Source organism: Nasonia vitripennis (assembly GCF_009193385.2).
Source record: "Nasonia vitripennis strain AsymCx chromosome 2 unlocalized genomic scaffold, Nvit_psr_1.1 chr2_random0009, whole genome shotgun sequence".
Lineage (NCBI taxonomy): Eukaryota > Metazoa > Arthropoda > Insecta > Hymenoptera > Pteromalidae > Nasonia > Nasonia vitripennis.
Window position 1 is genome coordinate 652,508 of NW_022279616.1, and position 27,873 is coordinate 680,380.

At 40.7% G+C, this 27,873-nt stretch overlaps 2 protein-coding genes across 14 annotated transcripts in view; one reads left to right on the forward strand and one right to left on the reverse strand.

The window, feature by feature from the left end:
- LOC100114234 (cGMP-dependent protein kinase) overlaps positions 1–27,873 on the reverse strand; it is a 474,555-nt gene that overhangs the window by 229,775 nt on the left and 216,907 nt on the right.
- LOC116416515 overlaps positions 9,902–27,873 on the forward strand; it is a 34,320-nt gene continuing 16,348 nt past the window's right edge. For both annotated transcript variants that reach the window (XM_031925297.2, XM_032601581.1), the window contains exons 1-3: positions 9,902–9,972; positions 10,175–10,331; positions 15,971–18,909. In XM_031925297.2, coding sequence (XP_031781157.1) covers positions 16,561–17,733 — 1,173 coding nt within the window. In that variant the 5' untranslated portion in view covers positions 9,902–9,972; positions 10,175–10,331; positions 15,971–16,560 and the 3' untranslated portion in view covers positions 17,734–18,909. The remainder of the gene's footprint in view (positions 9,973–10,174; positions 10,332–15,970; positions 18,910–27,873) is intronic.

Here is a 27,873-nt window from a genome sequence, read left to right on the forward strand (position 1 = left end):
ATGTTTTATTCTAAGATAGGCAATTTTAAATGCGCTTCGTGCAACTTTTATATTAAAGATTAGAATAAAATAGATAAATTTGGACTCGATATGATAAAATATTCATGAATTTGATTTTAGCAAAATTTAAAAAATCAAATTATATTTACATTATCTGGGTGCAGATTTGGTTCGTTTTCGGTAGTTCTACTTTCGTGTATAAGAACATCATTAGCCGCAGGATATATTCTAGGATTTGCGTTATTATCAATAAGAGGATTTATTTCTTCAGCAATATCGTTAAATGAGACCTGAAAAAATATAATGATAAAGCTTTTTTTATTGTGACTTAGTATTATCAAGTTTCAAAATATTCTGAAATTTTAAAAATATTTTTAACAAGAACGAGTTACTAGATATATTTGGAAGTAATAATTGTTATGAATTCATCATTAATAGAATTCTATCTTTCTATCTTTTCAAATAATAAAATTTTAATTTTGAGAAAAGTTAATAATTACAGAAATCTTTTAAACTTAAGTATGTTTCAATGAATAATTTTTATTTTAATTGATGTCTTTTTAGTGCTCCACTTCCATTAAAAAATAAACCAAAATTCTTACTGCAACAATTTATGGTTGTATTTTTAGAGTAAACAATAATTTTTACTCCATATCCTACTGTAGATCAACATTTTTTTTTCTAACAGAGTAAGGCATGCTACGATAGTAGCCGGTTCATCGGCGTGCGGATGACGACAGTGATATCTAAAGATTCCTAATAGAAAAAGACAAAGTAAGCGAGCTAAGCAGGACGACAGCAACTCATAAAGCAAAACAGCAAAAAGCCAGAAAGCGGAGCCAACATCAGCGGCATCAACAACTCCATCACCGAGCACCGAAGAATGGACGCCGGACGCCGCTCCAGCCAGCATCATTGCGCGCACCCCAGACGCCGCGCTAGCCATCAGCAACGCACGGACGCCGGACGCCGCGTTAGCCAGCAACAGCAGCAACAACACCAGCGGCATAGCAAGCTTCCGACGCCACGGCCATGTCGCGCACGCCCCACTCTCACGCGCCATTTCACGCCGAGTTGCGTCATGTCGCGCACGCGCCCCACTCTCGCGCCTCGTCGCGTCTAGCACGGCACAGCGAGCAGCCGTACGCCTCGCTCACAGCGACAGACGCCGCGCAGTTGAGCACACCGCTGGGCCAACGACTCGCTGACGACGACGCTGACGATCGCCGACGAGCTCATCGCTCCGGTTCCTGCAGCTATCGCAAGCAGCCGATCGCCGTCGTCCAGCACGATCATCACCAAGCGGCTTCGCTGCATCCAGCGAGCCGTCCCTGCCAGCAGCGGAGCATCCTCCCGACGACGACCCAGCATACCTGGTCGTCGACCTGGCAGCAGCAGTCCACCACGCAGCGTAATCTTCAGCAACATCCTCGGCACCGACGTCCTGGCACATCCCGGTACCCGAGGATGCTCAGCGAAGGACGCCTTTCAACACCGACAATCTAGGGCTCCGGATCGTCGGCCTCAGCAGAGACAACTTCACCAAGGGCCGTCCTGAGGGTGACCTTCTCACCCCTCAGGCCCTTACGCCAACGACACCTGGACGCTGCGCAGCAACCTCCGGACGAGGACACTGCAGCCCAGGCAGACATCTTTTTTTTTAAGCAGCATCACCGGCTATAGGCTTCTGCGGACATATCTGTACCCTGTCTATTCGTCCTTTCCTACTTTATGTCCTATCAGGGAGCGTAGAAGAAGAGATCCAACCATCAATCTCTAAATCTCACTTAGAGTCTGTTTCTTCGCGGATTCCCAGATTTCCCTCTAAGTGTAGTAACTGTGCTGTTGCTTGTACTTGGTTATAGGGCCTGTTGATTACCACATGCACGCGAGGCAGCTCGTTCAAATATCTAGTTTTGTAAGGCGATAAATATTGTTGTAAGTGAAATAAGTGTAGATTTCGAAACTAAAACAGTTATAGCATCGGTGAAGAAAATAGGCGTAGAAATTGGTAACTTTTGTGAAGTCATGATCTGGTTAAGAAATTTGAGGTAAGATTGTGAGGTTAGGTTGAAGCGCGGTGCAGAGTCCTTTTTTGTGCGTAGAGCAATGGTCGGCGGCGGTGCGTATACGAGATCGTCGCAGATGAAGAAGACGGAAACTGGCGAGGACAACAAGAGCAAAGGAGGAGGCCGTACTGGAACCCAGACAACGTTCGACCAGAAGCTGACAAGGAAGGTAAACTTCGCGGAAGAGGAAAAGGGCAAAACCAAGAAGGACAAGACTGAAAAACGGCGCGAGTTAGAGAAGCGGAAGGATGAGATGCGTGCAATCAAAAATAAAATTAGAGATGAGGTAAGAAAGATTAAGCAGGAAAAGGTAGAGATGCAAAAAGCTAAGATAGCGATGAGCGCGGCTTTGGTAGAAATAGGAGAGCGTTTGGAAATGTTAGAAAATCAAATAAAGGAATTGGAAACGAAGGACCGCGAATGGCAGGAAATGCAGACCACTAGGTCGGCCACTAGCTTAGAGAGCACGACAACAGAGGGAGGCAGGGGTTCCGTATGGAGTTTCAGAAGCGGATGGAGCGGTAAAAGCAGCGCGACGTATCAGAGATAGAGAGAGATAGAGAGAGAGAGAGAGAGAGAGAGAGAGAGAGAGAGAGAGAGAGAGAGAGAGAGAGAGTAGTTACAATGCAAAAATTATTGTATGATTAAGAGAGGAAAGAAAGAAAAGACAATATTGTAATTAGAGGCGTGAATACGGATGGTAATGATTTTAAAGCATAGTTAATGGAGTTTTTACATGATACGCTAAAGGTTAACGCAGGGGTCGAATTTGCGAGAAAAAGCGGACAATTTATTGTTGCTAAGGTGAAGGGGGAGGATAAAGAAAAGATTATGAAAAATAAGAGTATGCGAAATTCTCAGCATACTCACGCTTCAGCTACTGATTTTCATTCAAATGCTATTTATTAATGCGTTAATATTTTTATTTGAAACTTGGCACTGCGATAGATTTTTATAAAAGGAAGGACAACTCTTGGTTTTTCATAATTCATTGTACTTCTTTAGTAGCATGCCATTTTCTGCCGAGCACTCATACAGTCGGTAAAAGTTGGGTTTCGGATCCCATTAATCAGCCATTCGTGAATTATACAAAAGAATAGCCTACCAAGTAATATCTGCCACTACATTGGTGTTTTTTGCTACTAGCACCACTGCAATGTACTTTAAGTACTTCTAACCTTAGAACTCTATCAATTATAGAACTGTATCATATAGTGGAATTCTGTCCTTTTGGTTGTAAGACAATCCTTCTTATATACAAAGATACCTCCTGTTTATGTGGTGACTCATTTATCTTACTCCAGTTGGCAAAGTTGAACGCATTTTTGACATGTCAATAGCACAGTTTTTTGTATCCTATTTTTCATCTTTTCCCTTTCATCGCTGATCAGACAGTGTCTTGCCTACACTGTCCAGCATGCATAGTGGTCTCTATGATGCGGCTTTTTCAAGTAGTGTATCTTCTTTTTTTTAGCAGCACAAGGCGTGTTTTTACTCGCCCGTAGGGAACATTTCTTCTTTGAGACATAAATTATATAATTCCACGAAGACTTCATCCGGGCCTGGAGCCTTGTTGTTTCCCACCATTTTGCATACAGTCAATAGTTTCTCTGTGGTAATTGGGGAAATAGCTTCATTGATTGTCCTTGCCTCGATTTTGTATGTTTAATCCAACTCGATCTCTTGAGCGATGAGGTAGTGAATAAGGAAGATAGAACATTGCTAAATTTATGTATGGAGTTGGGCATGGTATTGCAAAATGAAAGCGTAGAAAGAGATTAGAAAGAGAAACAAATAGTTGCAGGGTGTGGAAACCATGGAGTGCTCGATCTGGTTGTAGAATGTGAAAACTTAAGAGGAAGAATGGTTAAGAAGTTAACTATTAGGCAAAAGATAGAATTAGATCACCTGAAAAGAAGGAGCCGAAAAAAGAGTCAAATATTTTAATCAATAAATTTTACTTCAAAACAATAGGTATTTTCACTGATTTTTGCAAGTTAGGAGATCAATTTTCCGTGTTAATGAACAGGGTCAAAGATAATTGTCAATAAATTTTTTATGTGAAAGTTTTGTTTAAAACATCGGGACATAGTTCTAAATCACCTATTTATTAATTAGGATGCTTGGATCTGACGATCATATTTCATTTTTGAATCCATAATAAGTGATGAATTTGTGTTGGCTATAGACGAAATAAACGCACAGCTAGAAACACCTACTGTAAAAATCAGTACAGTCTACTAGATTATCGGTAGTTCGGTAAGTGATTTCTGGATTATTGTATTTAATAGTCTGAAAAAGTGGAATCTTCTTTTTATTCTCTCCGTGTAGATGTAGTAAAAACGTTTCGCAAAAAGCTAAAAAATATTTTATGTAGGCTACTCAGCTGACTGCGACTTTACTGCACCGACGAAACAAAAGAGAAAGACAAGATAGATTTGTCCGTCCGAACTCTCAAGAGAGAAAGAGAGAGAGATAGAGAGCCGTGTGAAAAGAACCATTTAATTCACACATATCGTAATTTACTATTTGTATTTAAGTAACGTCTTATGCGGTGTTTGGAGTTCGAATCATGTGTTGTAAAAAACTGTCCGTGCAAATGACCGTGTGTGTATACCGTAATATTTCTCGTACTACGTGGTGAACAGTAATAAAATTTTACATGCATTTGTGTTTTCTCATTCTGAATTTAGTAAAAAAAAAATTGCTTGACAATTATGGCCTTTTAAATGGCAATTTATTAATTTAAAAAAAAAACTTCTTATGCACGGACAGATAAATATCTTTCGGCTATGGGTGCGGACGCGTTAGCTCTCGTGTGTAAGACTGACCCCAGCGACCGATACCGATAGCGTGCGAAAGAGTGAGAGTGTGTGAGTGCGAGAAGACATCTCAACGGATTCCTGCCACACCAGGGAACGACGACGCGGCCTGTCGACCAGCAACCAAGCGTGTGATCCACCAACTTCACCGGAGCAGAGTGTGTGTGTGTGAATGTGTTGTGTGTAGTAACGCGCCCACCGAGAACAGCGGCTACAGCTTTGCAACTTGGTGCAGCGGCACCGAGTAACGGTCTTCTTGTCCACGCGCGTATACGCGTCGTGAGATACTCTCTACGCTGGGTCAACCTTGATGTGATTCGGCGCTTGCTTGTGTAGAAACAAGATTAGCCGCACAATACATTATTTCTTTCATTCTATATTACTTCAGGATTCGTTTCATTTTCCCGAGATTGTTCTCTCCCGTTCCCAACCGCCTTCCCTAATGGAAATTGAAATCGTACGTTTTTGTTATATTACGGGACGCTGCTGGAGATTTTTGTACGGTGTCGCATGTTCACGTACCTTCGCGTACGTTTTGGTTGAGATTCGAATATTTTGTACAGCATTACACAAGTGAACGTGTGAATATGTAGTAAACTAAGAAAAATAATGATCGTTTCAGACCCGCCTCTCGGTGGCGTCCGATTTTTTCTTCTCACAAGTGCTAAGTTTTTACATTAGTTAGTATATAAGACCGATAAGGTTACTACGAATAAAGTTAATTATAGCAGCAAGAAATCAAGTCGTACAAGTTTATATTGAAGATTTCTGCAAATAATCCGTAAAATTTTGGGTCTTAAATATTTATTTTATACATACGTTCGTGTACTTTTCCGTACATATGCGCACATTCGTGTACGTTCACTTATATTCCTTATCGTATTAATACATTTTACCATTCGAGTTATCAGGAATACCGCCGCCTCCTCAATCGTTGCAACTAAAGTTTTCAACGCTTATTTGAGAAGCCGGCTCCTCACAGGAGAGTGTGGGGAATAGCACACATGTGAATACGAAACTCGCGAAGCAGCTCTCAAAGCTAGCTGCGTTGCAACGCGGGCAGATCATATAGGCGTTAAGGGAGTTCTCCGCAACATCGAGAGATGGTGATCAGGTTGAGTATTTTCGAGTTTTCTCCACAAAAATGAGCCCCCTTACATACAAGTTATACAAAAAATAGCGCTTCTAAAAGGGCCTACAATTTACTACTTTTTACCGCAAGATTTTCTAGAGTGTGAGCTAAAAATTAAAAACATAAAAGAAATGAATTTTCTATGTCGTACAGTTACGGGAGTAAAATGGTTTTATTAAATTTGGGGAAGGATATTTAGTTTTTGAAATTTAAAGTTTAATTTATTTCTAAAACCAAATGACTTTAGACTAATATTACATTGGATATTTTTATTTATATTGAACAATTACTGTTTAACTTGTCAATGTATTACTATTTAATGGATTCTTAAATTAATTAGTACAATACATTGAATTAAAAAACAATACATTAGTTTAAAGGAAGCTACGTGCCAATTCTATTGAAAAAATCACGTGAAAATCACGAGAAAATCACGAGAAAATCACGAGAAAATCACGAGAAAATCATGAGAAAATTGCGTGAAAATCACGTGAGATTTTTTACCAATTTCTCACGTAATTATCACGTGATAATCGTGTAAAATAATATTTATAAATTAAGAAAATGGATAATAACCAATAAATAAAGACCTAATTAAAAAAAATATTTCTTTGATCGAGATTTGAACCCAAAACCTTGGCATGAAAATCCATTGCTCTACCAGCTGAACTATTTGCTTTCTTTGTCGGATAATCACATATTTAGAGATACAATTTTTTTTCAAGGTTTCTAGTTAAAATTGATTCTCTTGAGTTATTGTTATTAAAATAATAGTTAATAGTGTAACCTCGGATAACTAGCTCAGATGGTAGAGCAATGGATTTTCACGCCAAGGTTTTGGGTTCAAATCTCGATCAAAGAAATATTTTTTTTAATTAGGTCTTTATTTATTGGTTATTATCCATTTTCTTAATTTATAAATATTATTTTACACGATTATCACGTGATAATCACGTGAGAAATTGGTCGAAAATCTCACGTGATTTTTTCGTGATTTTCACGTGGTAATCACGTGATTTTTTTCAGTAAGAAATGTATTGGCAGCAGGTTTTTATTGCTTTGGATTGTTAATTTTTAACAGGGCACGGACTTTAAATAATTGCAAAGAAAGAAGTAAAACTAAGAAAATGTTTTTTTCTAAAGTATCCAAATATTTAGGAAGTATATTTGAATATAAAGTTTGCAAACCACATGGGACTGGGTCAAAGGCAATTAAATTGACATAAAGCTTTATCAAATCAGTACACAGACATATATAATAGAAGAAAACTTACTGTAATGCTTATATAATATGCTACAAATCAGCTGAAATTTCAATGTTTCTTATCTCGCATAGCCTAACACAATCAATAAAAAAATTATTCATAAATAAATTTTAAGTATAGTTTGTATTAACTTAAGGAGTTAACACAAAGTCTATTGGTAAAGGAATTAAAATTGAGATATTATTCAGCTTGCATTTACAGAATTGTGGATTTTGGAATCATTTTTTGGTTGGACTAAATAAATAGTACCGTAAATGTAAGAAAATAAATAAATAGTAATTTAAGTTTGATATTCAACCGATAGGCAAAATTATACGATACAATTGAACACTTTTGAAATTAATATAGGTAATGTTCAATGTTCAATTAACTTTTCATTGAATTTTAAAATTATTTGAAATCTATTACAACAGCTATACATTTTGTTGTAACATCTATCTATATAGTTTATACTATGAATGATGAAATTCTTTTTACACGCTGCACTATTGGACATCAAACAAATTGTGCAAATAAATACCTTACACAAAAAAAATTTGACATCGATATTTAGTACACAAATATACCCTACATTTGTTTTTTTTTTTAATTTTATACACTGCAAAACTCTACACAATCACATAACCTATGTATTCTTATATCATTGTTATAACAATAGGTTATATGCTTGAGTAGAGTTTTGCAGTGTAGTAGAATAATATAAAATAAGTGTATGGAATGTTCATGTAGAAAATATCCGTGTAGAATTTTTTCGCGTAGGGAAATATGTTTGTGTAGGGTATCTATGTGTACAGTTTGTTAGGTGTCCACTATTGTATACGGATAGGTTTAAATTATAATTTGTGTTGGAGATATGTTAAGAAACTGACATTTAGGGCATACTGCACTACTTGGTTTCAAATATAAACCTGCATATTCAGCTTCAACTTATGGTAAATGCAGTTAATTGTAATTGTTATAATAATAGGGGGTTTCCCTTTAAAAAATTCCTATCTTCAAAACTAAATTGCGGAGGGAATAACGTTAAAAAAAAGACAATACAGGATGATAATATCGACATGTTGTAAAAATTTTAAGTCATTTTAGTGATTAGTTTGAAAGCTAGAATTCAAAAACCTACAAAAAATTAATTTTCTATGTTGCACGGTTATGGGAGTAAGAAGACTTTATAATAATTAACTTGAAATTTTGGAAAAAGATCAGTGCGTGGTTTATAAAATTTTATAATTTCTAATATATTAGGGTAAATTTTTTTTCATGAATTATGTACATACAAACCTCTGAGAAGCAGGCACGTAAAATCAAAATCCCCCATGTGTAATTATTATGTAAATACTATTCATGAACTTACTTGTTGATTGCAGTCATTTTCCTCGGATGTTCTTTTCCGCATGGAATAATTTGTCTTCTCTTCTTCCTGATCTTAGATAACGTTTGTATTTTTTAATTTCTATTTCTTCACCAGAGTCGTCAGATTCAGACATTTTCTTTTATAAGTTTATTTTAGTATTATCGAGAACACTAATAATTTTAGGGTGGATCCTATTTTGTAGATCGTATTTTACCGTTTTTAATCGGTTCAGTGTGTATCAAAATTGTTTATTTCGAAACCGTGAAAAAGTAAACACATAACGATGGGATATGTATTATACAAAAACGTAAATATACAAACCTATATACTTCATGACAATATATATATATATATATATATATATATATATATATATATATATATATATATATATATGTATATATATATGTATATATATATGTATATATATATATATATATATATATATATATATATATATATATATATATATATATATATATATATATATATATATATATATATATATATGTATGTATATATATATATATAGTTGTATAGTTGTAGGTGCCCCACGTTAGGTGGCAGCACCTCCCGACTGCAGAGAGAGAGAGAGAGAGAGAGAGAGCAGCCATGTTGCGAGCGAGCGCCGACGCCGAGAGTGTTCCGCAGACCACGGCACGAGTCGGTCGAGCTGGAGAGAGAGAGAGAGAGAATAAAGTGATTGTTCAAGAGAAGAGTGTCCAGTCTCTAGCCCAGCCTAGACGTCCTCTTCCCACATTGGTGACCCCGTCGCAGGCTTCTCGACGACGAGTCAACGAGCGCCGACGAGAAGAAGAAACGCACATCTCGGCAAGTCTCTCCAGCCGCGGAGTCTTTGTCTCGCACGTCGCGGACAAAGACATTTTGCGATTGCGTCATTCTTCACGCACATCGCACACTCCCGTGTGCACGCTGGCACGCCGGTGCACACGCGGAGTACTATCGACAACCAAGTCGATCTCCTCGACACACGTCTTTTCGTGTCGAAGGCGGCAGCAACAAGTCCTAGCGACGCGCCGCCATTTTGAACTATACGCGCGCAGGCACACCGGCGCGTATAGTCTCCCCGCAACTATACGTTGCACAACGTGGAAGCCCTCGCCGATGGACTAAATCTTCTGCGCGAAGCCACCGTCACCGGCGCCTTCTCATCGTCAAGGCCGTGACCTTTGGCGCTCTACAACAAAGGATTTGCGTGAAGCCATCGACACCGGCGCCTTTTGTCCACCCAACCAACACCTTCTCATCGGCAGCAGTAGTGGCGGAATTGTAGCGTCGTGTGTGGCGAGACGTGCGAAAATCTCACACTCAGGTAATTTAGTGCGCGCGAGCGAAATTTCACCGCAAAGCCGCCATCTTGGTTACGAAGCGGCTCTGATTCCGAGAACTGTGCGTGCGAATCGCAACAGTTCGTCGAAGTGTCACGCATACGTTGCGTCAACGAATAGATTCAGTAAATCTATATATTTTTTTTTAGAATGCGTAATTAACACAAGTGTGTGATCTTCTTTTAGTTTCATAAGGCTTAGGGCACGTCAGGCCTCTCACGTGCAGACACGTTGCTTCCTTCTCCCGGACGTTGGTTCACGCAGAAGGAACAACAATCATCTCTAGTTGAGAGAGTCCTCTTACACACGCCGCAAGGTCAACTCAGCGCCGCGGCATATACAGGTTACAAACTTTAATTCCATAATCTTACGTTTCCTATCTAGGAACTTTGTGATTTCAATCATTTTCCTCTTTTATCAAATAAACAAACGACGATAATAAATAAATTCAAGCAACAGGCTCCCTCGCAAACAGACGCTGTTGCTTCCTCCTCCCGGACGTTGGTTCACGCAGGAGGGACAGCACGTCTTTTCCGAGAGCCACGTCGTTTGGCAACGCAACGTAGCGTTAGCCTTTGCATTTGCACCTAGCAATAAGTTAATTTAGTTGGCGGTTGAACAAGTCTTTGCCTTGCTAATGTATGTACCTGCGAGTACACTTTAGTCTATTAATAATTTTGTACGGCTTGTTTCAACGTAGAGTTAGGCTGGTCGTTGCACCCCACCGTTTATGAGCGATAACGAGTCTAGCTTACAATTAAGGTCGGGCAAGCTAGTCCCCAAGACTTTCCTTCCTATTTCGCGTAATTCAAGGTCACTCAGAAGACCCGGGAAAATGTCGTTATTCCACTCTCCAGTCAAGACAACGAATACAAGTACCAGCAACGAAAGCACTCAGGATGCCACCACGAGCGACAGCCAACCAAGTATCTCTCCATCGCTCACCACCCTCGTTAATTCGAGGGTTCATTACCGAGCACTTCGTCAAACACGATTTTTGACTACGTAGAGGTAACAAATATGGCAACTGGCTTTGGCCTGCAACCTAACGGTACGGCAAACGCCTTTCAAGATGGCTTTCGCCAGCCACCTGGCACCATAGCAGGAGGCTTTGACTTCAGGGAAGTGAGCCAGCGATCAAATTTTCCAACTTCAACTTCGTACTTCTGGCCCTCAAGCACCACTAGCACCTTTACCAGCTACACTGGTGCCACCAACAAAAACAGGCCCTCAGACGGCCAGCGACGAGAGCCTAATGCCGACCAAATCCTGGAATCGATCAACCAGAAGATTGACAGCAAAATGGATGAATTTAAAAGGTACATGGAGGAATGCTTCGCCTCGTGGTCGCAGAAGCAACCCACGGATCACGTCATTGAAAACAAGGCTGTAATGACAACGACCTTGACCTTCGCAAGCTCGTCACTGGCAACGACAACAACTGCTAGCACCACCTGCTATAGTTCTTCGAGCTGGACGCCCAACGTCTTCGGCAACATTCCCTCAACCGGTCACACCTTTCAGCCTGACCTGCCTTTTGCTTCACGTAGCAATTCAGGAGCAGACTTCCAACAACGAAATCAGTTTCAAGGAAACTCCATGCTTGGACAGCCACACTGCCTTCCAACGGCACCAAGCACCAAACATCTACAATTCTGGAACTTCCACAAACACGATCCTCAAGGATGGTTCAAGCAATTGGAAGATCTGTTCTTGACTCACAACGTCCATGACGACGAAGCCAAATTCAACTTCGTCGGCACACGCTTGAGTCAAGACATTCATCACGAGCTCCAGTACAAGATGAACACGCTTGTTAGAGGCTGCAAATATGAGGAACTAAAAGAAATTCTCACGGATAAATATGCTGAGACTCCTAATCAACAATTAGACAGGCTTTTCAAAGGTCTGGAAATTGGTTGTAAGCGACCATCAGACTTCCTCGCTGAACTGCTCAGCCTAGCGCAGGACCGAGTGCCCAGAGATACAGTAATTTCGCTCTGGAAAAGCCGTCTTCCAGCACAAATACGACTAATGGTTTGGAACTACAAAGAAGAAGCAGAACTTGTCAAAAGCGCAGATATGGCCTTCGACATCTTTCAACATTCACACAACATCAGTGCTTTGAAGGACAATAACCAGCCTGCCACCTACCCGGTCGACAAGTTCGAACAACTATTAGCTGCACTTCAGAAGACAATCAATCCTGAACAGCAAGGTCGTTCTAGGCCAGACAAGCATCACAACAGGTCGCGTACTAATTCAAAGAATAGACGCGATTCGACCTCGGGCAGATCAAAATCCAAGCCGCGCTATTCCAACAACACAAAATTTTGCACCTTCCATCGGAAATTTGGCAAGGAGGCGCGTAATTGTCAGCTGCCGTGTGCTTGGAAACGTGGCCCCGGTCAGGAATACAAGATAAGGCAGCCAAAAGAAACGGACAAACAGGAAAACTAAAGAATCCTGCTGTCGAGGAGACTGACAGCCGGTCCAACCTCACCGCACGTCTCCACGTGAGAGACAATCTCTCAAATGAAGTCTTCCTGATGGACACTGGCGCGGACATTTCCGTAGTCCCCAAGCCAGACAATTGGCAAGGTAAGCCAGCTGACCTCAAGCTCTATGCGGTCAATGGCTCCACTATCAACATTTATGGCGTCAAACGTCGTGAGTTAGACGTTGGCCTACCATACAAAATCGCTTGGAACTTCACCATAGCGGATGTTCCGCATTCAATCATAGGAGCCGATCTCCTGAAGCATTACCATCTTCTGCCAGATCTCAAGCTCAAGAGACTGGTAGATGGAAATCAGTTTACGCACGCTCCCGCTTTCGTCAAGTCAGTGCAGCCAGTGCAAATTTCCTTTTTGGCTCCGAACCATAAATACGCACACATCGTGAACAAATATCCCCAAGTCTTTGGCCCTGACCAGTTCAGAACGGTCAAGAAAAGGGGAGTTTTTCACCACATTGTCATCAAGGGCCAGCCAGTCTCGCAGCGAGCCCATCCTCTCGCTCCAGCGAAGCTCAAGGCAGCGAAGAAGGAATTTCGGAAATGGTGCGAGCTGGGCATCTGCCGGCCTTCCAACAGTGCATGGGCCAGTCCACTTCACATGGCGCTGAAGAAAAACAACCAATGGCGTCCTTGCGGCGACTTTCGCAAATTAAATCTAATCACAGTCCCGGATCGTTATCCGATTCCGCACGTGCATGATTGCATGACCTTCTGCCACGGCAAGAAGATTTTCTCAGCCCTAGACCTACGCCAAGCCTACCATCAAATCCCGGTAGCACCAGAAGATGTGCCCAAGACGGCAATAATTACACCTTTTGGACTTTATGAATTCCTAGTTATGACTTTTGGCTTTCGAAATGCCTCACAAACCTTCCAGCGTTATATTCACTCGGCGTTGGGAGACCTAGACTTTGTCTTCGTCTACTTAGACGTCATTCTTAACGCTTCCACGTCTGAAGAAGAGCACCAGAAGCACTTAGATATAGTGCTCAATCGCCTCAACGAGTACGAGCTGCAGGTAAACCTGGAGAAATGCAGTCTCGGGGTTTCAGAACTCGTTTTCCTGGGTCACCTCATCACGCCTAACGGTTTCAAACCTAACCCAGAGAAAGTTAAGGCGATTCAAGAATTTCCATTACCACGGACCATCGAAGAATTAAGAAGATTCTTAGGTCTTGTGAACAGCTATAGGCGTTTACTCGCGCACGCTGCTGAGACACAACGCCCTCTTAATGAATTCTTGAAAGGTGCCAAAAAGAAAGACAAACGCCCAGTTCCCTGGACTCCGGAAGCTGAGGATGCTTTCCGCAAATGCAAAGAGGATCTCATCAACTTAGCTTTCACAGCTTTTCCCAGTGAAAACGCTGAACTGCGCCTCATCACAGATGCTTCCGATACCGCAATGGGAGCGGCCCTCGAGCAACGCTCGGATGATGCCTGGCAACCCTTGGCATTCTTCTCGCAGAAGTTCTCTCCTGCGCAAATGAAATACGCCACTTATGACAAGGAACTAACGGCAATTTATGAAACAATTCGTTACTTCCATCACTACCTTGAAGGAGCAGAATTTAAAATTTATACGGATCACAAGCCTTTGATCTACGCTCTTCAGCAGAGCCACGACAAAATGCCAGCAATTCGCTCTCGCAGATTGTCATATATCGCCCAGTATAACACGGAGATTCTTTATCTCCCAGGGGAGGAGAATGACGTTGCTGACGCACTGTCAAGAATCAACGCTTTCACATCTCCTGCATTTTTCAACTGGAGCGATCCTGAACTCTTGGCTGATCCACAAGTCAGGGAAGTCCTCGCTAAAATCAACGCTTTCAAGCTGCCAACACTGTTCGACGCCAAACAACTCAGCGAGGAACAGGGAAATGACGAAGAGCTAAAAGAAATTCTGCAAACGCCGGACCACCCGTTAAAGCTGCGCAAACTTACGTGGGGATCCGAGCACGCAGCATTTTACTGCGACATCTACGAGGACGTCATTCGTCCATACCTTCCCAAGAAATTGAGAAAGGAAGTTTTTAACAACTTTCACTCACCCTCGCATCCTGGAGTCAAAGTCACAACCCGACTCATCCACCAGCAGTATGTGTGGCCGAACATGAGTCGCGACATCGCCTCTTGGTGCAAAGCGTGCACAGCATGTCAGCAATCTAAAGTGACCAAACACAATAAGTTTTTGCCCAGGCATTTCATTGCTCCAAATGCTAGATTCGATCACGTCCATTTGGATCTCGTAGGCCCCTTCGCCCACAGCAACGGCTACACGCATCTCCTCACCATCATCGATCGCTACACGAGATGGCCAGAGGCAATACCAATTACAGATACCACTGCGGCTACGGTAGCTCGTGCTTTTCATGACAACTGGATCTGTCGTTACGGTTCACCCACGACGATCACTACAGATCAGGGTGCCCAATTCGAATCCAAATTGTTTTCAGAATTATTATCGATCCTAGGAATCAACAGGATCAGAACCTCGTCGTATCATCCTGCTTCCAACGGCATGGTGGAGCGTCTCCACCGAGACATCAAGTCAGCTCTCATGCGCCACGGAGACAACCAAAACTGGGTTCGTTTACTGCCCACAGTCATGCTTGGACTACGCACGCGCATCCGTTTAGACACCGATGCTAGTCCAGCTGATTTAGTTTTCGGCAAGTCAATGAGAATTCCCGGTGATTTCTCTCCCTTCACCAACGAAGAGCCGAACGTTCGTGTCTTCTACAACGAATTTCGCGATTACATGAGACAACTGAGACCAGTTCCAGTTAATCACAAGACAGCCACCAAGCCATTCACACATCAAGGTTTAGATACCTGTACACACGTCTGGTTACAGGAAAAACCTATGAAACCTGCATTGACGCGGCCCTATACTGGCCCTCACAAAATAATTTCGCGCAATCTAGCGAACCACACCTTTAACATAGATAAGGATGGCACGGTCAAAACAGTCAACATTGAACGGGTGAAGCCCGCGTTCATCCTGCAAGATGATCCCGACGGCACTAAGGAAAATACCACTCCTGAACCGATCAGGATTCCTTCACCGACGGATATCAACCGCGTTCAGCCAGCAGACGACACACGTCCACCACCCCTCACCACTGATCCGGTGGATCACCCTGTTCCTTCCCCACAACCTCATACACCCAAACGTACGAAGTTCGTGCCGAACATTTTAAAAAGGAATAGGCATTCGGACTCGATTCTGTTACAAAACAAGACTTCTAAGAAACGAATCTCTTTCGCTCGTAAACGTCAAGTCAGAACGTTCGTTTCAGAAACTCAACCAAAGAACAAATTAGATTTAGTATACATTGTTAACACGTTACGAGAAATTTTCTCACGTTAGTCAAGCTCATTTGCGATGGGGTGTAGCGACTAAATCCTCTCAAGCTCTTTACTTATTTAATTTATCTAATAATCATTATTTAAACGTCTAGTCATGGACAAGGTCAGAAAAGCTCGAACACAGCTGCAGGCATACAGAAATGCCTCTTCCGATGAGCAGCTGCGTGCGGATTGCTTTCGAGTTGATTTAGACCTCGAGTAATTCGAAGTCTTCCTTCAGCAAGCCCTCGAATATCGCGAAACACGAGCACTCACCACCAGATACGCGAGTTCGTCAAACTTTCCGGTCATCCAAGATGCTCAAGTTCCTCAATTGTTCGTTAACAACAAACCTGTATTGCGACTTTTCCTGCGTGACATCCTGTATCGCGTTACTAGGAAAAAGCTCTACGAATGCTTGTCAGCACAAGGGTGCACCGATTTTTCCATAGATAGTCTTAAGAATACAAGAAAGGGTTCCGTCGCGGTCATTTCTTGCAAGTTGCTGTCATCCTCATGCGCTATTCAGATCAAATCTTGTAAAAAAGAACTGACTTTCACAGATCCTAGAGGCAGAGTCTCATACATCAAAACGAGACCCGATCAATTCACTCAGCAAGAACCTTTACCGAGCACTCAGCCCGCATTCAACAAATTAACGCTTCTTCCCACTCCTCTTGTAGACATTTTACAATGTGGAGATATGATCAAACGCTTAGCTCACTATCTTACTTACAATAATTTCCTAAATCTTTACACAGCTTGCCATGATGACCCCCACTTCCATGGCACAGCACTTCCATTCGAATCTTGTTACGATCGGTACTCTCACCCCAATGGTCTGAATAGAATGCTTGAGGATGTCAATAACTTCAAATTCACTAGTATTTCATTCAATACTTCAGTCAATATAATAGAAATTCCGTTTATTAACAAATTGTTATGGCGCTGCGTCAGCCACAGGCACATTCCTGACAAGTATCTTCGTCTGCGCGAAATGGACCTATCAGCTGTCACTGTCTCTAAGAAAACTTTCGATTTACTCTCGGACAGTTTTGCAATAGACAAGCTCACGTTGGGCAGCACTCCAGGTGGGTGCGACGAATTTCTAACAGTGGCCAACTTGGAATCGCTGAGCTTTGTAAATAACAAAAATTTATCGCTTAAGTTTTTAACCAGAGAAAAATGCAGTTCTCTGCGTTCTCTATCGTTTAACAACTGCCAAGAAGTGCCTATCGAACGTCTGTTCGACTTCGTAAAAAACAATACACACCTTGCAGAATTAAATTTCTCAGATTCTCAAGGTAGAAAGAGACACACAGTCGATCTTATTATGTCAATTTTCTCTCCGTCCAATGTCACTGAAGCATTTAACTTCAATTATTCAGCTTGTAAAGTATTCCATACTGAGATCATTCCTCGAGCAGTATTCTTGGGTACGAATGCTCTCAGAACACTCAATCTCGAAAACAACGACTATTTCAAAGATTTTGTTACAGACATCATAGACAATGCGCCAAACCTAGTCGAGTTGAACTTATTAGGATTGGACTTCAATTATCCGTTACTTCTTTCAAATTTACCTCAATTACGATCGATCCGGATGAATTACAACCACCATATTGTAAATGCACTCATTAGTGCTGGTCCTAAACAAACCTTTGAAGTACTCATAAACAATACGTGGGGAAAGAAAAGAACTCGAGTAATCAACCTAGCTAACTTAGCTGGAGCGATTCACGCCTGCGAACAAATAGATTTTAAGTTTGTTAACTGTCGAATCAATGTTCCGACGCACGTTCGCCAAGAGCTCGCTACACACGGCGTTAGTCTACGAGCGTTAGACAATACTGTCTCTTTACTAAAGACTTTGTAAATACTTTAAGTTCATATTAATAAGTTCATACCACGAGTTGTTACCATTAGAATTTACACAATCGTTATATTGTAATCTCAGATTCTAATATCTTTAGTTTTAATCATAACTTCTGTAAACGCTCTCCAGCTACCGACACTTCGCAATCACAAAAAATGTTGTAATCTCTCTCCGTCATAATTTCATCGATCAAAATAATAAAAATACTTTTCAGTTTTTTTTTTCTTTTCGGGGGGGGGAGTACTGTAGGTGCCCCACGTTAGGTGGCAGCACCTCCCGACTGCAGAGAGAGAGAGAGAGAGAGAGAGAGATAGCAGCCATGCTGCGAGCGAGCGCCGACGCCGAGAGTGTTCCGCAGACCACGGCACGAGTCGGTCGCGCTGGAGAGAGAGAAAGAATAAAGTGATTGTTCAAGAGAAGAGTGTCCAGTCTCTAGCCCAGCCTAGACGTCCTCTTCCCACATAGTTACCTGAAGTAACTAGCGAAAACTGTGACAGATCTTAAGGTATGTATAGCATATATATGTAATCATCTCATCTCTGGTTGAATATATATATATATATATATATATATGTGTGTATGTTTGTGTGACTATGTATATCTCCGTAGCATTTGTTACAACTAAACTAATCAACGACGCAAATAAAAATTCACACTATGTCTTACTTCAAAACTGATTAAATTGTGTATTTAGATGATGAATTCGTTTTGATTTTATTGATATGCCTGAATTTAAAAAAATACTTTTTTTTTCAATTTTGTTGACATCACAACTCTAAATTTATTATGTAAAGCAAACGATTTTACAAACGTTTTTTACAGTAATTAATCTGTTGTCAATAAAACAAAGGTTATACTTAGAAATTTTTTCTAGTACAATGAGTGTGCAAGGCACTTCTTTAAATGCGCCGGAGGTACATAGCATTTTAAAATATGCCTACGTTCATTTTGATGATGATGCATCAAATTTATACATCAAGGATATTCAGTGCATCATCGAAAAGACTCCAGGCCCAGCAGGAAAAGTTACATTCAGAAAATTTTTACCATAACATGAGGATGATTTTGATAGAAAGAAATGTTATCACGTGAAATGGCAGTGTCAAAAGCCATGTACGATAAAATCAAGTCATAGATGTGATCCACTTTTAAAGGCTAATATTCTGTATCTAGGTGGTAAGTGTACTTATAAATATACTTATTTACTTCTATTAAATGTTAATTAATTCATTTTTTTGTGCATGTGTATTTTTAAAGCGCAACGATTAAGTTTGTCTCTACCATTATTTAATTTATTACTGCAATTTTTCTATAAACTAGAGTTTGAACAGCGCACATTGCATGCTCTAATCTCAGAAACGTTTAGACTTCCTGACTTAGACACATACACACTACATGAGCCAACCATATAGCAATTAAGTAGAAAATTCAAATGTTAGAGCCAACCCTTCGGGTCTACTTTAAAGACAAAATTCGACCATATAACGTTTATCTTGGCTTCACTGCATCAATATTGATATATAATTTGTATTTGTATTTAAAGCAATTTATGTTCATTATATTATTTTTCAATACTTTATAGGCGGAATGCTAATTTTATGCATTTAAGTAAACACGTGATGCAACTGTATGCTTGTCGGTTTGTAAAAATAATTTTTGCTACACATGCAAAAGATGATTTTCTATTTTCATCATTATTGCAAAATCATACACTGAAAAAAAAACACAGTCATTTCTGCTGTAAAGTCTGGTCGTTTTAACCGTTCTGCCACCGTAACGACTGTTCAGTAAGAACAACGGTGTGCCACTGGTAGTTTTGGCGAGTCGCGACTCGTAAAATTGGTCGCTTACTCGGGACACCAGCAAAAACGACCGAACTGATTCTTTAAAACTGCTGAACTCTACGGTAATCTTGGCGAGTCTTCGTACAATGACGGATTACTGGTGCGAGTTCAGTTAAAATGGCTGTGTTTTTTTTCAGTGTATAGACAAATTTTACATGTCAAGAGAGTTTCCTGGATACACAACTAGTCGAAATGAGGGCTTTTTAGGTTTGTTGTTAATTTCTGAAATAATTTACTTACAAAGTTATACAAATTGCGATGCATGAAATAAGATTCATACATCATAATAAAACATGTCTATTTATTCTACTTTTGTTCTAATTATTATAAAAGGATTCATTAAAAGCTGCATAAAAAACTTGCACATCACTGTTTGAGGTTAAATGCACAATTTTTTAAGAGCAGTATATATTTATCAGACATTTATCCTGTAAAAAAATTATTTATTTAATGAAACTAGTAATTTTACCAAAAAACACGCAGAGGTAAACATTGTTACCTGATCTCAGGACTGGAGTGTATACAGATAAAAAAAAAATAAAAACTGTAGGCTTGTAAGATCACTTTAAACTATCACTACTAACAGTTGAGTTTTACCCAACTTTTAATCTTAATAATTTGCGCATGTTTTTCTATATTTACAGTTTTTGATTCGTTTGAAGCGCATTAAATATCACTATGGCTTTCTTAAAACTATTCTTATAACTAATTCTTTTCTTGTTTTTGGGTATAATAATACTTTTGTTTCTAGTTATACTATCTGACGTAAGATAGTTCATATTATAACTGCTTTTTGAGTGCTGTTAAATCCATACATTAGTGCAACTGCCCATAAGACTGCGTAAAAAAATCTGATCAAAATTATTATTATAAAAAATTATCATCTTAAAAATTACATTGAAAAGTCCTCGAAAATTCTTTAAAAAGATCTTTTTCAATCATAACCAAGGATATCCTTTGACTCGAACCTTACCCAATCATTGCAAAATAGACATTGTGCATTTCATTGTTTTATTTGTTATATGAAAGTGTCACAGAGCTGTTAAAAATTGTTACATATTTATTTAAAAAGTGCTATATAAGTATTATAAAATGTCCCCACTACAACAAAAATTCACGTTTTCATATTATAAAATTACACTCCCCTATATTAAAAGTAACACTTTTATCACACTTCCCTTTCTACCATGGTATACATATGCATTATACATATATAAACACATACAGAGAGTCCTGAACACGCACAAGCAAACCTGAGAGAAGTTTGTGTGTAAAATAACTTGAGCTTTTCAATCACGTGATGCTTCGTCATATATAACATTATAAAAAATAGACAAAAATAGACTAATAATAGACAATAGGGATTGATTAAATTTTCAATCAATTTAGAAGCTATATCTTAATCCCACTTTTTGTATTAGAAGTCGATTAAAATCGATCGAATCGACAGGGATTGACAAAATTCTATACGAATAATCCTATCTAAAAGAATTGATCGCGCCGTCTTAAAGGAAAGCGAAGAGTCCTTCTGATTGGCTGTTCGTTCTCGCGCGCGATCTGTGCAGATTTCCTAACCTCAAAAAGTGTATATTGTGAAAATATATGATACGATAAAAAGAACGCACGGAGCGCGTCTAAACTCGCTACCGACTATAAAAGTTTATAAAAGCCAATCGAGTTCTAATATAAAAAGTGGGATTAAGATATAGCTTCAAATTCGATTGAAAATTTAATATCGAGTATTTTTAGCAGAGCCACAATACTTCTTGTATAAAATTGTGATGTAATCTCTACTGTCCTCTCTAACATCAAAAATTTTCTAATGTATTTTGGCCTCCTGAATCCAAATCACAAGTACCCTAGTTGAAATAATTTGCTTTGCCACATCATGCAAAAACTGTGCGAAATCGTGCTATACTGTGCCGAAACTGTGCCATATTGTGCCAAGCTCTGCCACACTGTGATACATATATACCAATTCGAACATTTGATAATTTGCTGGCACAGTATGACACAGTGTGGCACGGTACGGCTCAGTGTGGCACAGTATATCCCTTACAAAAATATTGTGCAGGATTAATCAAAAATTTAAAAAATCGACCTGAGGTGTGAACGAACCTGATTCTCCGGCGTGCCAGTCAAACGCCTAACTGCCTGAGCTAATTTCTTATATGTTCATTTAGATATATTTTTTTCTTATAACGAACATCAATTATAAAATTATAATTGAATAAAATATTCTTAAGTCTCATAAACTATGAACTGTTGATATTTATGTAAGGTTAATATATATAATATTTAAAACTTATACGAGAGCTTATATCAGCTACTTATCATAAACATGAAAGAGCCTCAGTATAGAACACTGAGCCACACTATGCGAATCGTGCCCAACTGTGCCAGACTGTGCAAAACTGTGCCAAACTGTGTCACATCGTGCCCAACTGTGCCAGACTATGCAAAACTGTGCCAAACTGTGCCACATCGTGCCCAACTGTGCCAGACTGTGCAAAACTGTGCCAAACTGTGCCACAGTGTGCTAAGCTATTACCAAATCTTCGAATTGGTATATATGTAGCACAGTGTGGCACAGCTTGGCACAGTATGGCACAGTGCGGCACAATTTCAATTTCCACTAGGGTAGTTATCAATAATTTATTATTGAATAATTGATAAGATCGTAATTTTAACTCGGGAAAAACATTTCCTCAAAACTTTTTAGCTGCTCTCTCAGCATGGCTTCCCCCTCTCTGCAGCGCAGATACTTTTGACCGCGCCTCTACAAGCCGCACGCACACATCGCTAGACTCGCCTCGTCGGTAAGCGAGAGACTCAGCGGGCTCGCGGGCCCAGCACAGGGGTCGCGTGTTAATCATCCAAACTTTAAGTCCTTATATCTAAGCTTCTAGACGTCGGATTAATGTAAAATTTTAAAGTTTCATCATTCATTTTAAATTGCAAAGTTTCATAAATTTCCGTGGCAAAAATCTGTGAAAACGAATTTTTACTTTCGTTTCTCTGCCTCTTATCTACATGATTTTTATTTCTAAAATATTCTATTTCCAAACTCGGAAGAAGTCCCGCTAGATTGCCTCAAATCGAGTTACACGGGGATGACTGGAAGAAACACACCAAAGTATAAGATTCAATTCACTCTTCATTGCAACCCAAAAGTTACAAAATATCTCTAAGTTCGCGCTACCATTCGTTGCTTGCAACTCTCTCTCTCTCTCTCTCTCTCTCTCTCTCGCGCGCGCGCGTTTTCTCTTGCAATCTTCTTTCGATCGCCTCTCTCGCGCACAATACCAACGCACTGAACGCACGCAAATAACGTTATCTATATCGCTCAATGTCATCGACCCCCCCTCTCTCCCCCTCTTCCTCGTTGTTTTTTTTTAGAACACGCTAACTCAGCATTTTATTCCCTTTTCTTGGTGCTTGGCGGCCATTCTCTCGCCGCACGCTTGATACACTGACTCGCTTTGCCACACATAGCGACCTCGCGAGGACTCAGCGCATGATCCTTTCGATACGTGCCGTTAATTCTTGAAGTGTGGATATGCTAAAGTATGTGCCGCATCTAGAGCGCTCTGGTCCGCTCTCACCGCTCCACTAATCCATTAATTTTAGTTTTTTTAAATATTATATTTATATAAAATCACTTCATAGAAGTATTTCGTATAGCATCAGTAGTAGTAAAAGAGAAATCTATGTCAGAGCACGGGAAAATAAGTATGACTATTATTAATTGAGATTGTCTTGGATGTTTATACGATGGACTAGGATGTTGGGGATTCAAATGATCTACTCGAACTATGCGTTTCTTTTCGTTTCTTTTCTTGTAATTTATAGACTTTCTCTGAAGAGGGACGACGAAAATATACAAGTTAAATGTATAGTTTGTGTAGATCATTTAAATCCCCAACACCTGATTATTTATACTTATGCAAACTCGCGATATAACATATGCTCAAATGATTCCTCATATGATTTTCATGTTATTCCGCTTATAAGAATTCAGTCAAGTTGAACGCATTTTTTACGTCTAGTGTAATGATACCACAGTACTTCCTGGATTCTTCTTTCCATCTTTTTCTTTTTATCGCTGATTAGGCAGTGTCGATCACTAAGCTAACACTAAGCTGATCACTAAGATGACGGCATTTAGGGTGGAGCGCTTCTTCTTAAAGACACATTGTTAATCATCTAGTCCACTTGATCTTTCTATGGCCTGGTCCATCCTTACGCAGATTATGCGTTTAAGAATCTTGCTTGAAGTGTATATCATGCATAGTGGTCTGTACGATGCGGATTCTCCGGGTGGCTTATCTCCTTCTGGTAGCAGCATGGGACGTTGTTATTTCCAGTTCGCAGGAAACGTCCCTCCCTTAAGACACGAATTAAACAAGTCTTCGAAGACTTCAGGCCGGGCGTAGATAGCATGTTCCAATGTAATATTGGGTATGCCTTTCGGGCTTGGAGTCGTGATGTATCCCACCTTTTTGCATGCAGTCACCAGCTCCTCCGTAGTGATTAGGGTAATAGTTACATTGTCTGTCCATTTCTAAATTTCATGTTTCGTCTAATTTAAGAGGAAATAGCATAGTTATGATACGGTGCCTTAATTCTGTGTACTTAGGAGGCCGTACGTAACTTCATTTTATTTTTTTGATTACTACTTTATAAGGTTGGCCCCAGGGATACAGTTTGACCTCGTCCTGCAGTTCTTTGAGGCTCCTTCGCTTGTTGTCACGAATTATCTTCTTGAGTTTCCGCTTAACGTCTTTTATTTCCAGCTCTCGTGCTTTTACTATATCCTAGCATCTACCGGTCTTATAATATTTCTTCCTCACCCGCTGTTCCTGCCTTCTAGTTCGTTGGCACTCACTGCGGACACTCTGAACTTCGTTGTCTCACCATTATACTGTCGGTCGTCTCAGATTTGGCACTATTTGTATAGTGTTCACTTACCATCCACTCGTGAACTGAGTCAATCAGGCAGCTGCTTACATACGTCAGACCTACTATAGATCCCGTGTCTCATCTTCTGAAGGTGTGGGTGCAGCCTTTATTGGCTAATACCAAATCTAGAGAAGAGAATGCCTCCAGGAGCACCTGCCCTCTTTATTTAGTCCTTTGGCTGTCCCAATCTACTGCCCAAGCCTTAAAGTCACCAGCAATAATCACTGGCTTTCTTCCTCTGATATCCTGTACCAGTATATCTAACAATCGTTCGAATTCTTCAATTAACGCATTTAGTGAGGCATAGAAGCTGTAGATATGTATACCTGCTATTTTTGCTCGTACAAAACCTTCCACTCATGTAGCTGATTTGTCCTGAAAAGCAGCGTCCCCGCATGTCCAAATCGCTGCTTTGCCTGATCCATAAGATTCCCATGTTGACTCTTCCAGGTTTCTGTATTGCTCGCACAAAATGGCTACGTCTACCTTCTGCTCACGGACACACTGGGTAAGGAGGTCCTAAAGTCAGTTAAATCACACCTTTCACCATAAGTTTTGTAGAAAGGGAAGGCTCGGCTCAAGTAGCTTTCGTGAAACTCGGAATACCATAGCAAAACCATGAGTTGTACGAATTAAGCACTGAGCTGCTGCGTTCTCTTACAGTTTAAAATGTCTTTCTGTGCATCAACATTTCTCCGGATCTTATAAGGGATTATATACCAGATTGCGTACTTATGTCAATAATCGTATCAGGTCAAGTGTGTGTGTGTGTGTGTGTGTGTGAATGGTGTATGTGTTTCTTTTTTTTATTTTTATGTGGCGTAGGCAGAGCAAGCTCTGCACAAGTGGCCCTCCGACACCGGATTTCCACAGGTACTATCGTTGAACAATACTTCCGTGGGGCCCATTAACTAGCCTTCTTTGGCTTCTCCTTTGAAGTTTGACATTTTCATACATCCTCATCCACCAAGGTCATTAGGGGTTCAGGATCAAACTCGTCTGCTTCATTCTGCATCGTCCTGCCGTCTTCTTAATTCTGCATCATCCAGCCGCCTGTTTTCTGCAGCATCGTCCGGTCGTCTACTTCGAGCAGCATCAACCGGCCATCATCTGGACAGACTCAACCCCGACACCTACGTTCCTCAGTATCGGTCTGAGGAGCACTTACAGGTACTCAACCCTAGCTCCTACATTCCTTTGCATCGGGCAGGGGAGTGAGAGCTCAACTCTGTGACCTACGTTCTTCTGCATCAGTCCGAGGAGCGTTTCGTATCTACTACCTAGTGGCCTTCGTCTAGCAACAGTTTTACTCAGCTGTTTCGCCTTGTCCTTCCCTTCTACTCTCTTCGTCATTTCTAACCTTCTTGGGAATGGTCCTTATGTAGTTGTTTACTGCGCACCAGCCATCTTTCGACGCTAGCATAGCTGTCATCATTGACTCAGGGATCACCCTAGTCTGAAGGTAACGCTCGAGTTCTTCTCGTTCCATTTGGTATCGTGAACAGTCACAGAAAACATGCTCCGAATCTTCGTTTGCTTCCGAACATACTGGGCAATTTGGATTGTCCTCTATCTTGAAGCGGTATAGGTTCGAAAGCACCCATGTCCGCTCAAAACCTGCGTAAGGTAGTCATTCACTTCGCCGTGTCATCTATTGGTCCAGCCCACCATACGTGGTATGAGGTCGTCCGTCCATTGCCCATTTCCACTGGAGTCCCATCGTCTTTGCTACTCAGCTAGGGTTTGTTCCTTCGGAGATTTCCAAACTTCATTTGAGTATTGTCATCACGCCGGCTTTCTTCGTATATATTCTTTCGTTCTGTTGCTAGAAGTTCAATAGGCGACATACTTGAGATAACGCACACTGCATCTTCTGATACTGTTCGGTAGGCATAGAACTTCACCAATATAGCGTCCGCCCATATTGGGGCACCGTATAACATCATTGATGTAGTTACAGTGGCTAGGAGTAACCTCCGACCCTGCGTTGGCCCACCTACATTTGGCATTAATCGTGATAGTGCAGGACCAACTTTTGCTATCTTATTGCTCACCCTCTTGAGATGCTGCTTAAACGTTAGTCTGGCGTCCATGGTGATTCCCATGTACTTAATGGTCGGCTGAGAGTCTATTTCGTGTCCGTCCACTGTCAGCTTATGTCATATATGTTATTGTCTCTATTTTTTTCCTACTAGATATAAGGATAGCCTCCGTTTTATGGCTAGCAAGCTCAAGTCCAGTCTGCTTTAGCTAATCGTAGATTATACCTACTGTCTCGTTAGCGATTTCCGTCACCTCTTTCTTTTGCTTTGCTACTACCACTACTGCAATGTCATCTGCAAACCCTACGACCGTTACCCCTTCGGGTAGCTCTAGCCTAAGTACTCCATCGTACATGATGTTCCACAATAATGGGCCAAGCACTGACCCTTGTGGGACCCCTCCGGTTACTTGATAGGTTTTCGTGCCGCTCTCTGTGTCGTACAAAAGGGTTCTGTCTTTCAGGTAGTCAGACATAATCCTTCTTATATATGCGGGTTCCTCTTTTTTCCGTAGTGCCTCGTGTATCTTGCTCTAGCTGGCTGAGTTAAACGCATTCTGAATATCCAGTGTAATAATAGCACAGTACTTCTTGGATCCTCTTTTCCATCTTTTTGCTTCTATTGCAGTTCTAGCGGTGTCGACTACTAAGCTCACGGCGTCAAGAGTTTTTTCCTGAAGCCGTATTGATATCCCGCTAGTACACCTGGTTTTTCAACGACTTGATCCATTCTAACGCCAATTATGCGCTCTAAAATCTTGCCCGGGGTGTCCAGCATGCAAAGTGGTCTGTATGAGGCAGCTTCTCCAGGTAGCTTATATTCATTTTGTAGTAGCACTAGGCGTTGCTTCCTTCAGTTCTTAGGAAACGTCCCTTTCCCTTCCCCTTCTTCGAGACATGAATTGTACAGATCCACAAAGGCATCGGGGCGTGCCCGTATAGCTTGTTTCAATGCAATATTGGGTATGCCATCTAGACCTGGAGCCTTATTGTTCCTAATTCTTTTTCATGCAGCCAGTAATTCCTCCGTGGTAATTGTTGGAATAATCTCCCTTTATCTTCTTCATTACTACTTGGTACGGTCGCCCCCGGGGATCTAGCTGAACCTCGTCCTGTAACTCTTTAAGGCACCGTCGTTTATTTTCTCGGATTTTTTTCTTGAGTATCCGTTTAGCATCCTTCATTTCTTTGTTTACGGCGTCTACTATTTCTCTACTTCGACCAGTCTTGTGGTATTTCTTCCGAGCCCGCTGTTTCCGTCTTCTGGTTCGATGACACTATTACACGCTGCGG